The 19,492-nt window shown below is 38.3% G+C and overlaps 1 protein-coding gene across 9 annotated transcripts in view; it reads right to left on the bottom strand.

Moving 5' to 3' along the window:
* Positions 1–19,492, bottom strand: part of LOC135159941 (telomerase-binding protein EST1A-like) — a 110,107-nt gene that overhangs the window by 85,327 nt on the left and 5,288 nt on the right. For all 9 annotated transcript variants that reach the window (XM_064116012.1, XM_064116014.1, XM_064116013.1 and 6 more), the window contains 2 exons: positions 19,267–19,328; positions 5,177–5,322 (listed from right to left, as the gene is read on the bottom strand). In XM_064116012.1, coding sequence (XP_063972082.1) covers positions 5,177–5,322; positions 19,267–19,328 — 208 coding nt within the window. The remainder of the gene's footprint in view (positions 1–5,176; positions 5,323–19,266; positions 19,329–19,492) is intronic.

Below are 19,492 nucleotides of genomic sequence, written 5' to 3'. Positions count from 1 at the left end.
ACTCTTTTTTACTTCTGAATGGAAGCTCCACTACACCAACAATACTCCCAATTGATCGAATGACTTTGAAAAATTATTTAAATCCTTATCTTTATTCATATCTAATGTTGAAAGAAATTTTATGTAGCTCAGCCCTGACTACCTGACTGCAAAATTACTCGCGATCTGCACCAACTCTACCCAGGACCGTTATCCTGAAGATAATCAGAAATACTACCTATATCCCTTCCACCTAACCCACCATCTCCATGGGTGATCTACTTACACTGATGCTATAATGTCGCTATATTCACGAGAATATTCAATCTTTAATAATTTCACTTCGATATAGACCGGAGGTTATCATTGAAAAAGTTTCCTGAAACAGTACTAAATGTTAGTTATTAGACTGCGTTAAAAGCAGTGAAAATAACCAGGGGTAAGTGGTAGACGAACATCCCGCCCCCCAATCCACGCCAAGTTAATCTGGGAAATATAATTGGACTCGCGACGAAGATTATTAATTTAATCGAGCGTTGATGGCCCGTCCCGACGGCCTGGGGATCGTTAATACGTCACTTTGGGATTCACCCAAGTTGAGTATCCGTCGGGTCACTGAACCAATCGATAATAGGGATTAGAGAATTTAACGTCCAGCCTTTTAGTGATGTTCATAAAATCATAAATACGAAGATGACAACAAATTATCAATTGACACTGGGATGGAGCAGATGGCTTGTACGATATTGCATACCTGTGGGGCCAATTTTAAGGCCCACAAGAAAAACACCACGACAAATTTATTCTCAGAAGGTCTTTTACATTAATAAGTTATTTTCGTTCATGCATAATATCACGAAAACATGCTTTTAAAATTGGTTGTTCAGTTGGATTCTTGGTTACGTGACTGGAAGACGTTGTTCCCCACTAAGATGATCATGCACAGACAATTAAAGTGCCATTTTTCGCGCACAATTTTCTTGGAAAGCTCATGGGCCCCCCATGGAAAATAAGATATGATCCTTTCTGTTCGAAGTATTCAGTATAAATTCTTCACCCTCTCATTTTTATATAAAAAAAAAACATTCTGATGCCCATGGAGTAACTCAAACTGTCAAGCTATACCCATATCTGACAACATACATCGACACACTGTAGTCAAAAATAATGTTTTATGCTGCACATTCAACATGCACATATCCTCTTTTCTTTCCAAGTCATAACGCTGAAGCTAATGTTCCTAATGTCTATAATCTCGGGTCATCTGCATCTCCATACCCTCCAACTTCTTACTCCTTCCGACTGTGCCCCGTTTGCACATATAAACCCATCACTCTTCGGCCATTTCTCCTCTCCTCCCCTTCCCTCACCCCTGCCATCTATTTTTCAACAAGATCGAAAAGGATAATATAACCATAGAGAGACTAAAATCCCCTCGGGGTTATAAAATCTGACGTGAAGCTAACCGATAATTGAATTAGTACTACTTGTTTTGAATGAAAATATAACAAGTTGGAAATTGCATTTATATTAATTCACTGGAGAACGAACGCCAAAGCCCCAGTCGCTAGATTAATTTGTCCCAGTTTATTTCAATTTATTTTCATTCAATTTCCGTCTTTGGAATTAGATCAATTTAATTTGATACATTCGTGTTTGATATATGAGGCATTTCGCATTAAATGAGCTAACGACCGACCCTGGAGCTGTTGGAAATTGATAGTTTTTTTTTCTACGATTGGAAAACTCTTTCAATTATTTTCCGATTTTTTTCAATAGCTAGAAATGATAGTGATTAATTTTACTGACGAACTTTCCGACTTCCAAAAACCACTGACAATTCCCAGAAGATGATCTCTGGTCATATTGTGCACAGATAATTCGGTCAGGGTTGTGCAGCGGTAGAAACCGGTCATTAACGTCTGACCGACTCAAAGAGAAAATGACGATCATTCCAAGTATTTGTCAATAACAAAAAAAATGTAAACTGAGAGTCGACTGATTGCAATACTTGCATTCGAAAGGAATACCCTGGTGATGGTTTCATTACCCTAACACCGTGAGATATCCGTTAGCGTGTGAACATTCAATTGTTGAAAAATAAAAAGATGATATATATTTAATTAAACCAGCGGAAGAAGTGGCTCTGCATGATCGTATACATGTGAATTGATAAGAGCAAAAAAAATGGAAGTGAGAGAGAAAGAGGGGATCGTGTATCGTTTCATCTTCGGCGACAGATTTATTGGTGTCTGGTTTTATGACTCCTGGATACCTCCAACTTAGGGATAACTCTCGAGACACCTCTTCGTGCGACTTAATTGCCAAATTAATTCCGACACGAGATATGAGTAACCATAAGGAGAGAATTCGTAAAAATACATTATGGAGGGCATAATACATATGGTATAAAACCCGGGTAGGCACCCTGAAGACAAGTAAACGACCTTCTCCATACCGACTTACAAGTGATTCCTTAGTACCCCTGGCAGAATACTGGCGCCGAGATGCAACAGAGTTCACCAAAACGAATTACCCTTCATGTACTCAACTCTCACAGCGGTTTATCTGCACACCAGGGCTATCGTTGTAGTTCTCTTCATCATCTCTATCGCATCGCATGAGATATTTTTCATATTAAACATTTATTATTTGTATACCTATCACTATTTATTACTGGATGATTAATTTTTTGTACATCCCAGTTTTTCACGACGTGGTGTTAAACTGGGAAACGTGAGCATCAGGTTCAACTAAAGTTTCATCAAGTTTGAGGAGTCATTGTCAAACACGCCATCATATTGCACGATAATATCATCAAAATCAATAGATAGAAAATTTCCATTGAGAAGCCAATGATGCAATTACTACACACGATTTTTTTCGGTCCATAATATTAGACGTTCAATGCCATGAATAATGCATTTCGAGGTTTAGAATGAATTATAAAGTTATTGTGATTAGACCACAAAATTGTAATCAGTGAAAAACATGTTTGAAAGGTTATTAACTAATTTCTGGTCACCTAGGGTAGCGTCAAGTGACAGTAGATGTTTCCGGTGTACCATGTGTACAGCTGTGTTGGTGGTTTTGGTTTTAACTGCACAATTGATAAAGATGCAAAAGTAATGGGAATTTTGTGGCTTATGTTGATTCATTGCACAATGGCTGAATGGAGAAATTGAATTTTAGGATCGTAAATGTTGATATGTTGATGCCAGTGAGAATAGTTTATCTATTACGAAGATGATGGAAATTTTGCCATATCCGTTAACTTGTGAGAGGTTTAACTGAAACTGTACATTATGTATCTCATTATAAAGATAAACTAATGCATTTCAAATGTTTTCGAAAGATATTTGTCGGGTTAATGTGACTGATCCAGCCAATTAAAGAGCACTTATCGAAAAATCTTCTCCTCTTGAGAATGAGGATGGGGAGTGATGGAAGAGAAATATCATATGCGCCATTTGAAAGAAGATATTTACGTCAATTTGAAGTGGAATATGATACAGGGAATGATGTTGATGTCCCCACGAAAAATGGAAAAGATACGATAATGGAAAAGTGCGGTATTAATCATTATTATATCAGTAATACAATTATCTAATTTCAGTAGATGATTCTTATCGTTGAGAAATCAAGTTGCAAGAACATTTAATCGAGACGTAAAGAGTCTCTTGATATTCAAGGACATTTAGCCAATTTTCAGGGCATTTATTTCCAATAAAAATTTATTACTCATCTCCAATGATGGAAATGAAATTTCCTCTTGTCTCAACATGGAAATTTTTTTTCGTGAATAAACGTATCGTAAATGGAAAGGGCCAGCGATCTTCTCGACAGATATTCAATTGATATGTTGTCTCCAGAAATTGATTTGATGAACCCAATGTTTGGGTCCAATAAAACGTCCAAGTTAATCATGTACTATTAATCAACGAATTTCTGGACCAAACAACTTGAAAAAAAAACATGAGGACAAGATAAAATTCTCCTCCGATGTTCTTTCGAAAAATTGACTTAATGAAAACAAATTTCGTAATCAATAAAACATGCGTGTTAACGTGTTCTCCCGGCAGTACGAAAAATTGTACATTGCCCTCGGTATCGTATCTTCAGCAACGATCTCGATTGAGAGAGGAATGCTGTAGGGCTGGTGCCGAGGCGTCGCGGCGCCATTCTTACTTTATAGTTTTTCTTGCCTCATACCCCATGGAGAGATGGTAGTTTCACCAACGATCTGACTCACTCACTGTAATTGATATCATAAACACATTCATGATAACCGATCGTCGAGTTTTCTGGTCAAAGCACTGGGGCAATTCCCCAACAAAAATAGGGAGAAATAAAAAAAATATCCAAGTGTTTGTGTATGAGAGACACGAAGTAAGTGAAGTGACGAGTGAGCTCACTGGCATGTCCTTGAGCATGACTCAGAGGATTCTCCCAAGATGATTAAAAAAAATCACCACTATGAGAGGATATATTAGAGATAATGATAGCGTTGGACACCTGTTGGGCGACAATTTTGTCTCCTGCATGTGTCAGCCACTTGTAGTCTCGCAATATCATGAACAAAGGTGTGTCATTCATAAATAAATTCAGAATGTTGGGAATACACATTCAGAAGTGCTTGAGAAATACGATATAAATTAGTGGGTGGCTGTAATGATGATAATAATGAAATAACACTCGCACGAAGACGTAACAAACACCTATAGTTTTCTTTGAATAACGAGGGAGAAGAGATAAAAGAGGAATGAGGTTCACGTTCAAGTTCAATAGTGAGAGGGTCATGGGTGCGCCTAATACCGGTGAGTTCGTCAGGGTCAAACTTATACCGAGGGGCTATTCCACGATCCGCCCCATCACTGACCGACCTGGAATCCCCTTCATCGAGGTCGGGTTAATGTTACGGTGCTCTAGGGCCTTTTTGTCTGTTCACTGGGTGATTGTCAGAATGGAGAACATGGGATTGTTGTGGTGTTTTAAAAATCACCCTCACGAGACTCAAACAATATGCACGTTTGAGGCACCCAAATCAGACCGACCGAGAAATATTTGCTAGAAAGATATTTCTGGAATTTTTTTTACAAATTTCACCCCCAGAATTTCGAGTAATGGATTTATCTTCACCCCGAGAGTGGTACAATGGTATTGCATGAAAAGGGTTTGAAAAAGTAAATAGACTCACCCTTCAGCTGAGTCGTTTCAATCGCAAACATATTCAGCGCCAAAAGCTGCAGTAGTCTGGTACCCGGAAGGGGCAGTGGTGAATGCTGCAACAGTGCTCTAAACTCCCTCAGCATCTGAATAGCCGCCTCCTGAAATGTCTCCATTCTGTAACACACAATAATTTTCCCGTTAATAGAAAGCAATGCGCTATTGATTATGCATTTGTCAATTACTGGAGACTCAAATGATAGTGGAAGTTGAAGAAAAACAGAGTAACTGGAAAACGTTAAATAGCAGGATATCGTAGAAATGGACAACCACCACTTGTCCAACAACCTTGCTCCATTTGCACGCCCAGCAATAACGAGAAAACAAGTTATCTACCACCAATACACTTGGTGACTCATGACATTCATTGAACATCATAAAGATATGTATCCTTATATCACTGATACCATGACAGCACCCAACCAGCCAATTTCCCATGGAAAAAGTTTTTAGAATTTTCAATAATCAATGATTAAGTAGTGAAAACAGCTCGAACCACTTCTTCCCAACTAGATCCCAGATCAAAAAATACCCCAGACCGACCGCCTATATTTCTCAATTTTTTCTTTATAAAAAAAAAAAATTTGTCATCATTTTTCACTCATATCCCATAGCAAATAAATTGGTGTGCTCACTATGGCGTAACGCCTATCTCCAGTAGCTAAATATTTTCCTGGACAGTATCCCACGATGACTCTTCTTGTCGGTTGCTAGAATATGTTGTGCACACCCATTTGCCACAACAAAACGAAGAGTCAAAGTAAAACAGGAGTACAGTAGGTACAAACTATAAGTACGATACAAATGAAAAAAAAAATATATATTAGGAATAAGAGAAAGAAGAGAAAAGGGGGCAAATGACGGCTGGATTGGCTCGATCTATAACTCTAGTACCTGGTTGCAATTAGTATAACGGAGACCCTTGGCTGCTAATATCGCGGTATACATTATAGCCACTAGTATGTAGGCAAGACATAGGCCCCAACATCACCCTCCCACCTCCCCTCACCCTATCCTATCTATCCTCTTTTCTCGTTTTCCCATATGGTTATGGTCTTTTCATCTTATCCCACTCACTCACGTACGTTCTTGTTCTACCACTGGCGATCGTTAATGCGCCGATCTCACGCCGACTACCTAGTCTCTTCTCCATTAGTAAAAAAAAAATTCTTCACCCCCTCCAACCCCCTTCAACTCAATGAAAAATCGAGAATTCTAACCATTCAACTTGTCCTTCTCTCACTGATTCATTCTATCATTTTTTTACCATATCCTACCCTATTCCATTTGCTACCTTTACCTTACACTAAACGCACACGACATTACCGGGATAGAGGTGGACATATCGGTCGAGTAAACGAGTAAACGAGCAAACGAGTTACAGAACTTCAACTGAAACGAGACATTAGACGATGGTTAAGTTAGGAGCAGGTTCATCGTGTATTCGATTAGAAACACCATATGTAATGATGAGAATTTACTGTGCCATCGAGGGTTTCATATTCGATATATTTACTCGTACCTGCTTAATAAGCATATCCTATTTTCTAGTAGGAAATAATGGGAGAACTAAATTTATATACCATATAAATTCTTTATCTGAAATGAAGTCCTGTCGTGCAGTCTTAGTTGGACATCAATTGATGCTAATTTAAACTAATTTTTGCATGAGAACATGAAATTAAAATGAATCCAAATTCAAAAGATGGGGAAGGCGAGAACAGAGATCGTTAATTGTCAAAAACATGTACGAGTTCATCTTGTTTTTGAAAATTAGGATTTTTTTGATCTAGGATTCGGGGGTCTTGATGGAACTCTCGGTTCACTGAGAGAAAAATATAACTTTGTCAATTAAAAATTCTGTTGATGATAATTTAAAGCGAAAAGTTCGTACATTTGTTTATCGAAAACAAATAGGATTGGGAAAATTATATTTTCCTCTCGGTGTAAAGCATCAATTCATCTGTGAGATGGTAATGATTCAGAGTGATTTCAGGCAATTTGCTAGGTTGCGAGGATGCAATTAGCGCTGATACCCTCAGGGTGAGGACTAACTGAGTCTATTAAGGGAAAACCCAGCATCTGGCCGGATACTTTGGGACGTGGGCAGTGATCAGGATATTGCAACGATTAGCACCTGATATTCGTCGAGTAACTACTAAGTGATTCTTTCAATTTTACCCACGTGAAATTTAAAGATTGGGTGATAATAACTTTGAAATTGCGATAACTTCATCTAGAATGTTACATAAGGAGTTTGTTTAGTTATTTCTTTTTACTGGGATCTCCTTCCTCCGTGGAATTCACGTAAATACGGAGGGACATTACAAGCATAGTTATCTTTCCCACAGTATCCAGCACATGGATATGCTGCAGTGGCAAATTTACGGTTGGTAACGTCTCACTTTGTATATGGGGAGTCCTTACCCGCTAGTAACCCTAATACTTAACTTGAAATAGTCGAGGAGAATTGGAATGACGTAATAGCCCCGAGGGGTTGATGCACAGAGTCAAGTTGGGTAAAATTTATATTTTTTCCCAACACTGATGAATCCTCATTATCTACCATCGCAAATGTTCAACTTGAAAATATTCTGATTGCCATAACTAATGTTTAGATCAAATGGTATCTACAATTTTTGTAATGGTATATTGGCACACTGTCCCATTGAATGTACAAGACTTTACGGATTACTGTTGTTTTCTTCTTTTAATACTCCCCCTCTACTTGACTTGGGTGATTGGCTGGCCGATGTGTCCATGTACCGTTAGTAAAACGAGTGGTATAACCGTGCCTAGGGAACTTTTGATCGGGCCCGCCGAATAGCCATTTTAAAACATCCAGCAACGGTGTGGGAAACCGTGGATATGAGTGTAAAGTTCCTTAATGGAATCTACAACTTTTCTAGGACACCATTAAATTCACATTTTTTTATGATAATTGTCTTTTTCTCCCCCTCTATAATTTTCATCACAAATCCGTTGAAGACACTTATGAGTAATCCCAAAGTATTTCATAGAAACACACGCCGTGGAATAGAGTAATTATTGTCAACGGTTTGATGGTAACATTAAACACCTTATTCTGGTTTTTTTATTCATTTTTCCCCCATTTCACATTAACTGGCTGTGAGAAATATTATGGTGAAAAATGGCAAATGACTCGGAATACGTCAGAAAATATAATGGTGGTTGGTATGGCCCTAATCGATTTACGGTGCTTGATCGTTCATCCGTGCAAAGTTTATATCGTGTACAAAACCACATTTTATAGTTTTTTTTTTATCGCACAGATATGTTCATTGGCCAATGAATTGAAAATATAACGCGACTACTAGTATTCACTTAGGATCGATAAAATGTACCTAATTGACCATCTTCAATGTTACACTAGTGCATTAACGGCAGTTATCAAATCCCGGAAATGCTGTAGCCATTCAAAGCTGCCTATGGGGAAGATTATCAGGGAGCAATCGAAAAATCCCAACTGACGTTGGTGCAGTACCTGAGGGCAAATTGCTGGCATTTTCATGTCCTGTGGGAGTTTTCTATGATTGAATGCTTTCGATATTTCATGAACAAATTTTTTTTTTGAGAAAATCTAGGTCTGTCAGAGCAAAAGAGATGCCAAGTGGAATATCTCAGTATTGGCTCCGGCAATTATCCTGAGACAATGAATTTTTAAAAAATCCCCCAGTGATTCAGGGCCCCCACCCATCAGACAGACCAGCTCGACATGATAAGACCAAATCAATCATCTGATAGAATGTGAACCCTTAAAATGTTTCCAGACCTCTGTCCAATATTCACTCCTCCATTGACAGTTCTGGGAAGAACCAGAATGATTACCATACCCCACCGTAAGATTCATTCTCTCAGTGTATTCTCCACCGCACGAATTTTCGCTGAATGCTCACAAGATTATATATTTGATGAGTTAACCACCCTAGTCTCCAACAGCCGTAAAGATCTAGGGTTATTAACAGTTCACAAGCACGTGAAAGATAATATTCTAATTTCAGTATATTGCACGAGTCATAAAACATGGCATTTCAACGTCATCTTATGTCTACCTACAAATGTTTTTCCCTCGTTTCTTACATTTGATTTTCTTCCTTTTTCTAGTCCTCTTATTCTCAAATGTTTTTTCATGTGTCATATGGACAAGGCTTTTGAAAAATATCATACTTTCAAAGTGTATTTGCAGCCCAACCGCCATCACCATACATATACACTTGGAGGCCCTTCTCTCACCCAGACGTTGGTTGGTCATAACTTTATTTTAACGCTTTCCACGAAACATAGACGCGACAAGTTGTGTAAATGTGTAGAGGTAACAGTGTTATAGTGTTTATCAGTGGTTATACCAACCGAGTAAACTTACCAACTTGTGTGTATATATGCTACGTGAGAATTATAACGTGGAAAAATCGTGAATTCACATATTTAATTTTTTATTAATGCTTTTAAGGTGCAGGCGGCAGCTTTGTGACTCCAGTGTGAAGTTACCAATGAAACTTAATGAAATAATCATCACGTGATCATTAGATGGGATAAGGTGAGGATCGTAAACTGATCCTCACACTCTGAATTTGTTGTTAGATGTGGGATTTTATGGAGTGCGGTGGTGTCTTCCCCCAGCTGGGTACAACGAACCCAGAATGTGATATACAACTTGATAAAATTATAGAGAAAAGTCTTGATTTTCAGGATTGTCTCCATAATTTTTTCAAATTTTGCGGCGCCTATTGATGATATTCTGCATTTAATGGTTTTGTTTGAAAATTAAATTGTTCTTCTGAACTAATTATTGATGGGTAATACACATTCGAGTTTCCAACTGCTCAATAGGATGAGCTCGAACAGTTGAAGGACACCCCTATCATCCCATAATCAAATTCAAATTTTTCTTTCCCTCTCTCACCAAAATTTTGCAAAATAACGACAGAAATTTCAGAGCATAACGGCAGACTAAGGAACGTTAAATAAAGCGAATGAGAAGGTTTATTCCATTGAGCCCGACCTCTAGTGTGACTAACAAGTTTGCACTTTAACGGATAACGGGGCATCAGTGTATTCCATAGATCATCGGGGGCTTGACCCACAGATACCTCATTGCGTGGGCACAGGGCGCCATAACCGTGCCACTGATGCCTAACCCTCCATTCGAATCAGAGCCTCCCCTCCCCTTTCTGCCCCATTATTTTTCATCCCATATCATCGAAACTTCTCAATCATTTTACCACACAGGTAACCATCCACTCCCAGGATCATTATATTCAAATTAGTAGGCCATTAGTGAACGACTCAGGCTAAGAGACGCGTTCCTGAAGAAGAGTAAGAGTCAAAATTGTACATTTTCTTTTACTGTTCAATCGTCCTTCACTTGTACCAAAGAACACGCTTCAGGATATTTTTGTGGTATTTTCTGCCTCGGGGAAGAGGTGAAAAAAAAAAATTGAGGGAATGAGTGGAAAATATATCATGGATGCTGAAGAAGGTAAAAGTGAGACACACTGGAGGCATTGCACAGCGACACGATCTTACCGCCTGTGTTGGACTGGGTGGAGATACCCCCATTTGTTTTATTTTCTCTTCTCCCCGATGATGCTTCCTCGCGTGTGAGAAGAATCACGGGGTCATTTTTTCCGTTACTAAATAGTGCCTTCCCATAAGAGTAACCGGCAATGTCTCATCGCATCGTAAAAGAATCAAGAAATTTATGACTATTGAATAAAGGATACGTGAGGATATTCAGGAAAGCCTGACTGTGTGACGCATTTGGCCGCCACCAGGTGATTCACAATCAGAAATAATTCCCATATTTTCCTAAAAGCCCGTCAATTCGTCACTCCCTCGTGCCCTGACCCTATTCCTCTACACCAATTATCCTCTTCAAGTTTAAAAATTTTTTTTTCCATCACCGCCAGCTATCCCTATACCTCGGTGCACTCAACCAAAAGAAATTGTACGATGACACGGCCATAAAGCTCAGTAATTTTATCAGCCCTCTCGCCCTCCACCTCATTCCACCACATAACAAAAAGAGATACCACTTTGCATTAAAGCTGTTTTGGTTTACGATCACATCGCCCGAGGGATCATCATCGTACAACGCCCAGATAGCCAGTGGGCTGTAAATAATACACGGGGCAAATCATGTTATTTATTACGATAACCCTACTACCATCAGATATTTTTAGATCACAAACGACTCAACGCGTAATAAAGGCTTGATATGTTTTTGCAGGTTAATATACATAATGAAGCGCTCAATCGAGACGTTATTTTATAAAAAAAACTTACGGATTATTATAGTTAAAAGTTGAATGAAATGATTTTGCATTGACGTTCGATAGTTCAACAAAATCATCATTTGCAGAAATTTCCGATAACTTTTATTCATCTTTTTTCACCGTGTAAGCTTTCTGAGCTTTTACGCCATCTCCAGCTCTCACCACTTCATCACAGATATCTTAATCTCAACGATTGATAGTGCATTAAAAATGACAAACAAAATGGACACACCGTTAAATGCAAATCGCTGTTAAACACGAGAGTAACTGAAATAAAAATAATAACGATAAACATAACAGGTTTATTCCTGTGGCGCCACCTAGTCGTCTCACTCTCTTATCAGCAACAGCTATTTTTCGCCGAATAACGAATACACAGTTTAGGAATAGGCGCCATATTCCGATAGCCAATCGCCATTTTGTGTACATATACACATTCTCCATTTGACTGACTTTGTCGTATCAATAATCGTTATTCCGTGTATCAGTTTGATAATGGACCAACTAGATATCGAATTATATTTAAATGTAATTTTTTCATTTAAAATTATCGTCGTTGGATGATCAGACTCATAACGAATTTACTCGGCAGTGAATTTACTGATAAGGTTTATTAAGATTATAACTTCTCCCTTATTCATTGAATTTTACTTCACATATTATTTTTTCAGGTATTTTTACGTGCCCCACAGCGGGAGACGAGATTATCGATAGAACAATTAATCGAGTCGCGACGGGATGCTGGTTGATACAATCTACGAAGCGTGATAGAAATGTAATTCCACCTCCTCTCATCGTTTTATCTGGATTACAGGATCTTAAGAGAAGAGACTCGAGAGTTGAGTAAAAAGTGAAATTCAATGAATTTATATTTATACAGATATAGATAGTACATGCGTGTTCTATTTCTGGATTATCCACATTGCAAGCAGATTAAAATCATCTTGACGACGTAGAAATCGAATCCCTCAGCTCCTCATTTTTTTCTCTCCTCCCCTCGTCAATGAATAAGCCGGGGGTTTGAGGTTAAGTATCACCATCGTCCTTGTCAGTAATGCAAGCGCGAATACACGACATTGAAATGACCATAATGACCCATTAGTCTCGAAAGGGTATCATGCACGATAGGTAAATCCCCAGGAAAGCCCTGATATATTATTAGGTGTATAAAAATTATGGTGAATATAACCTAGAGCAATGCTTTAAACTCATTCATTCGTTTTATCGGCCCTTCGAATCATCATACCATAAAACGATAAACTGAAGTTGAGAACCTCTCGATAAACATTGAAAAAATAGAATGAAGAAAAATTACCAAACGACTCAAGTAATCGAGGAATATCGATTTTCAATATTACTTTATCGCCCTCAGGATATCCAAATGTTCCGACAATTGTTCATCGGAGCATTTTTCATCCGAGCTCTCTGTCCATGTAATTCAACTGAGAATCATCCCCTTTTTTGCACCATCCCGAGGAAGAAGAGGCAGAGAAATAGTTATTTTCCCAGAATGTGTTTACGACACTTGGATTTTCGATTAGAGCAAGACAAATGTTTACTCACGAGTGAGTAAAAGAGGCGCCACACTGAAATCCATTAAAGATATATACGAAGGGTGGAAGGGTGGAAGTGAAGAGCCGAATAAAGAACCAGGGAGGCAACGTTTCCATTCAAAAAGACGACAAGAGGGTGAAAAACCAGACAAAATTGATTTCTATCCCCCTTTTAATTTCCCACACCAACTTGAAGTGGCCTTGCATCAAACAACATTAATGTACTGTGTAGAGACTAAAAAATAATGTAAATTTATTCATTAAATATTTCAATATCACAATGTACCCGTATAAATCCTTGGATCAGGTACAATTTCAATTTTTTCAGTTAAATTGTCCGGATGACCTTAAAATCACGCGTGAGGATTATGAAGTGGTTATTATTAATCGCTGGATTATCCCTTTCGTAGAGCCAAGGGTGAATATATTTTAACCACTGTAAACAACTTGACTAACATCGAGGTTAAGTACTGAATATATCAAGCATTTTGACAGAGCGATAAAAACCATCTGGAAAATTGCTCTTGTATAGCATCAGCTACAGAGATGGCCATTAAAACTGATTAATAAATGATTGGCTATTAAAATTGATTATGATTTAAATATCCTCATCTAAACGAAAAAAATCACAAGATAATTGATAATCTAACATCCGATCCCTGATTAATTTAATAATTCTTAATACGAAACTGTAAATTTTTCATTAACGTTAAACGAAACACCTGTGATTACATGAATTTGCATGAATTACAAAATCCCAATCCCTCCCCTAATTATTATTTTCTATTTCTGACATTACCACTCCAGACCTTAAATTCCACCCAAGCAAGGGCTTCCAAACGAAGGGAAAAACCATCTAGACAATGTATTCATACTCGTGAGTGATTTTATTGATGGTCAGACGCCATTTTGTGAGATAATTTTTCAACGAGTGATGACGATGGGCTGTAGAAACGGGGGTGTAACGAACCGGAACTAGCTGGGTGGTCTTACCAACTACTTATTCGAAAGACTGTCTCGTTAAGCAGTGGCTTGTCTAAAAACAGACCATAGCATCACATCCCTAACCAGCCACCAAGGGAGTGCAACTAGTCCTCCATTATCCATATTCTATTTTCACAAACACTTTTGTATTCCTTCAAGTACTTCACCTGAACCATTTTCCACATCAGTGGCTCGATATTTCCCAGAATATCACAATTATTTGTCATGTACCATTACTCCATCCATCTATGATTGAATCGAAGCAATAAATTGTTTAAACCATCGAGTGTTAACGTCAAAGGGGGTGGCTGGTAAGTGAGGTATGAAAATAAAAATAAATGGAATAGAAAATGTCCAGGGTACATGGCCTGAAATGCCAGGCAATGGACATGCTGTGATGAAAAAAGAAAAAAAAGTCAGTCGACATCTTCGACGAACAGAATGAAAGCGAAGATTGATGATAAATAGAATAAAATAAAGTCAGGTGGACAATGCCAATTCTTCTCGTGGACAAAATGACGTGGAGAAGTTGACACAACGGCTAATCGACGACATTCAATGTTGGGTACATCTCCAATGGGACAACTCATGGGGAATTCTGAATCCAGTGTGCTACAGACACATATATATACACACACACATACCACATGCATTGGTTGGGTGGATATAAGACTTGCGAATCACTGGTAGATGGCTGTTTGCCACGGTGTTGTGTGTCCTTGAAGCGGGCGGGGTCGTCACACGAGGCCCGGGTAAACGACCATCAGTGATCTCACTCTGATCTCACACGTGAGATGGTAGTGGTTCAGGTTGGAGAACTTTGAGTATTTCACGCTAGCATCGGATTACGAGATATTGGGGATAAATGGGCGATTAATTGTTGATTGAAATATCATTAATTTCATCAGTTATGGAGTTTGGTATAATTAGGGAAATAAGTTTGAGGTGTCTGATGTATACGGACCTGAACTACTAGACAACTTGAGGATATCCAAGTACTTCGGCTATTGTTTCGACAGTGAATCACCTTGAATGAATCATAACAATTTCTTGGAAACCCGTGAGAAGATTTCGATTTTTTTTTCAACTAATATTTTACTGTTACTGACGTAAAGAACATACAATAGTTATAATCCACTGTACAACCATTACCTCAAACTTTAAGGGGTGAAAAACGATCTCACAAACTCGAGTGAAAAATCTAATAAAAAATTTGATCATAAAGTTCCTGGGGAGCTTAAACCCTCCAGATCTCACGTCTCCTGGATTAGGTTTATACCACTTTTTCCCCTGATTGTTTGTCAATGTTCGAGTCATGAGTCTCTTAAAAAAAATAACCACGCACTGCCAAGTGATTTTTCCTCCCTCAGCCCTCCCCATTTTGATAATTTTAAACTGACAATTTTTTAAATTCAACCAAGAATTTTTCCCAAACACATGTGTCATCTACTCCTCACAAAAAAAAAAAAATTCCATCGGACCCTCTGTCCAGTACCTCCAACAATGTTCCCAGCAATTTCATCATCCTCCCAGACATGTTCTTCGATGTTACCCATTACCCCTTGAATCTCCAATATTCCAACAATTTCACAATTAAAATATCAATGATTTAGTACTTTCAGTGGTGATAAGAACACCCGGTATGTAGTAGCACTCGATGTACATCGGCCTAGTGGTTGGGTAGTGGCGCCACGCAATTGTCAATTAACATTTTTACCGTCTTGCCCCCTCCCCCCTCCCCCCCTTCTTCAGCCCCACCTCCCCCAAGAAAACACGATGTTGGCCGAGAGTAACCCAACCAGTATAGTCTTTCTACTCCCCCTTTTACTCATGAACAATCTCTCTTTCTTCCTCTAGTGCAAAAGAGTTAAGGTATCCAGTGATGGGGGATACATTTCATTATGATTATGTGCAGAATGGTACTGCTAATCGTGCGTCTGGGTATCCTGTACAGATGATTTCAAGTCCTTTCTGATGGATACCCTAGGCCATCCATTTAACATTGGCTCTTTCTCCTCTGAGACAGCATATCATTAGACGATGTTATGGTCTATAGGTTCAATAACCAAAAGGATGAAAAGAAAAAAAGCCATAAAAAAATACAAAGTTAGGATGCTGAAGAAGAACGATGGACCGAAGGATAAAATAATGCCTTTTGTTCATGATTGTAGTTTACTGTGTTACTCGATATAGCATTCGATGGTGAATAAAAGTGGTGGCTATTTGATTTTACGAGATGCAAATATCGGCCACTCGGACAAACCACCTTTCCAATGGCAACCATTGGAAATCAAACTCTCCCAAGTTTTCCCTTTCATCAAACTCCAAGACTATAAAATGAGAGTTATGAGATTTTGAATAACATAGTGGTGGATATTCACATCACCTTTATCATCATTTTATTTATTTATTTTCTCATTCACGGAATTTTTGATTTTAGTTAGCCAGTGATCAAGGTCAACCGAGGGGCAGACTTTCGGTGAATGATTACAGGACCAATGACTGGAGAAAGTAATTGAACCAAGGCCAAGGTCAATGTTCCCTACTCTTATGTGATATTTATAATGGCTCATACGTATCGTATCGAGCCCAGTCTAATTGCGAAACGAAGAAAAGTGAAGCCCCTGAACTCCACCGGTAATTGGTTGAAACAACTCCGGATATGATTTACCGAGGGCAAAGCCACTACGAGATTACACCATGGTTATTATGGCAGGTGGATGAGATGGAAAAAAGGTTGATTTCTTCAAAATAAATGTAAAAAAAAAGAGGGAGGAGGTTAGACTAAGGTGGACCATTGGTGGATGATGAGTTAGACCTTGGGTATTATAAGATTCGGTGGAGAAGAGGTCACTTACTCAATATTTTGGAGGTAAAAAAACTGAGTGCCGAGCTGCCTTCCTCACAACACAGTCAGCAATTTTTTTTTCATAAATTAGTCATTTGCCTTCCAGTACGAGGCATGTGAAATTGAATTTAATAATTTATTGACTTCAACACTGCTCCAACGTTAGCAGGTAAGCTCGCAACAACAGATTTTTTTATTCCATTTCCCTATTGGAGTATTGGGTCCTGGAATGGATTGCTTCGACAGGAGATAGTGTAATGAATCTGATAATCGAACTCTGTGAAGATGATGTGGCAAAATATATTTTGTACTGCACGTGAAAAAGAGGCACTAGTCGCATGCATCGAAGAATATCGTAAGATGCATGTGAAAAAATTGTATTTCCTGATGAGGGTGATTACAGACACACGTCAACAACTACTTTTGTTCGCTCATATAGTAACATGCCATTACCAGGGGGCTACGCCCCCCAGTCCTAGTAGAAATTGTGAGAAGCTGTGCGACATTAGCTGACGCAGCGACATTCACGCACGGACTACCCTCTGGTCTCCACAGCTACATCTTCTATTGGAATCCTATACCACACTCACGCCAAACCCTCCTATTTTTGCTTTCGATCGATAATAATAATTATCAATGATAATTCTGAATATGAATAACTATTAGAATTTGGAGGAGCGATTTTTGACAGTGTCCCCAGGCCTTCGTAAGTGAAAACCTGAAAATTAGTTTTCAATGGAAACAAATTTGTATGCGATCTTAACGGCTCCTGAAGACTAGAAACCGTTGAATACATATTATTCCTGGACTTTTCACTTTATGTCAGGTCATTGATACTTCGTTCCTAAGAAAATGAAGTACAAATTGAGGATGAAGAGTTGAAGAGGGAGAATGGCGAAGTTAACGGTTGAAACACGTGGAGAATAGGAGAGGAAAAACAATCAAGAGGGCTCGTAGCCAATAGTTAAACCCACACAAGGAATTTAATAGCTATTCTGTAGTTTTTTGGAGATGACTTGTTGAAAATTATCCACAATCAGGAAATAACTTGATGGCTATTCGCAGAAGGCATTTCAGTAGCAAATCTTATTTCAACAATAGGATTATTTCTTGAATTTTTGTCCTTTTTTTCATTTCATTATTTATGAGAAATTATGGAGAAGTTTCACTCTCATCTCATCCATAACAATTTCAAATAGCTTATTACTTTGCTTATGCGAGTATACGATTTCAGTAATGAGGTAAATATTGTTTTTTCCTGTGTGTTTTTTCATTGAACAATGAATACTTTGTGAATTAAATTTAAATACCAGACTCATGGCCTTCAGGCAATGGCTAGTCACAAGCTTCTTGTGGAAATGTAGAAATAAGAAACCTAGAGTAGAATACATCGTTTCCTTGATGCTACTGCTGCAGTTTCCTATCTCAATAGTCTATCTAATGGTACAGCAAAGCTTTGCAACTTTGTATTCAGAATTTTCAAGAATAAATGAAGATCCAAATTTAGAAACAATCGAATGATCTTAGCCTTTGAAAATTCAAATCCTCAAAATCAGATTTTGCAGGGCTAAGAATTCTTTCCCCAGGTAAACCTCCCCTTCATCGCGTATGTTCTATTCCCGATCCCACGATAGTCCCAACTAGCCACTGAAAAAGTTTGAATTGATTTCCCATCAAAGACAGCCTTTGAGTCTCCCAGAGTAATTATTCACTGGTGTTGGGAAGTTTCCGACGCCACTTGGGCGAACATTGCGAACTTTAAGATGCTCTGATATTAATGCCCAGCTCCGACAATTAAATTACTTATAGCCCATCTATAAGACACCTACCCCACGACGTTTAATTATTCAAAATAATTTCAAAACTGTTACATTTTTTTTCAGTCTCCAGGAACATATTAAGCAAAATCTACAATCTCACGAGTGAATGAAGGTACGGTCGTTCACTCGTAAGTCCGAAGCCATTACTACTGGCACGCGTACACGTATTCATTCATTAGACTCTACGATGACGTAGACGTCATCTGAACATTGTCTAACGACTAGAAAAGAAATGGAAATTCTCACCATTTCTTCAAATTTACAACCGACACTCAACACCTGTGAACCATAAAAGTATTGTTGGCCATTTTTTTCGATGCCTTTCCTTTCTCTCCTTGTTTTCCCTGTGGCGAGACTGTTCCCCCCTTTCGCCTTGAGAATTTCCCGGAATAACTATTAAATTCACAAGACTTTTCGCGTCTACTTTACCCTTAAAACCTATACCTATTTGCACCTGCCTACGCAATAATTATCGCCGACGAAGAGTTAAGAGGGAAAAAAGAAAAAACAAACGAGTATTTCGTTTTTTCTCTTTAAAAAAAAACAAAAGTAACACTCACCCGATTTTTGTGATCAGCTTCCCATGGACGTGAAGGTACGACGTCACGAACCGCTTATTAACCTGAAAAGAAAAATCAAGATCAATATATTATTGAGACAAAAATAGAATCGAATGTAATTACAATATTTTTATTGTTGAATATCCAAGTTCATTAATTGAATATATTTATTGATGTAGAATACGTGTGATTCTCTTTTAAACAATAAAAATCCCCTTCCGTTTAA

This window comes from Diachasmimorpha longicaudata, chromosome 3 (genome assembly GCF_034640455.1).
Source record: "Diachasmimorpha longicaudata isolate KC_UGA_2023 chromosome 3, iyDiaLong2, whole genome shotgun sequence".
Classification (NCBI taxonomy): Eukaryota; Metazoa; Arthropoda; class Insecta; order Hymenoptera; family Braconidae; genus Diachasmimorpha; species Diachasmimorpha longicaudata.
Note: the sequence above shows the minus strand (reverse complement) of the source record. Positions and strands in the feature narration are given on the sequence as shown.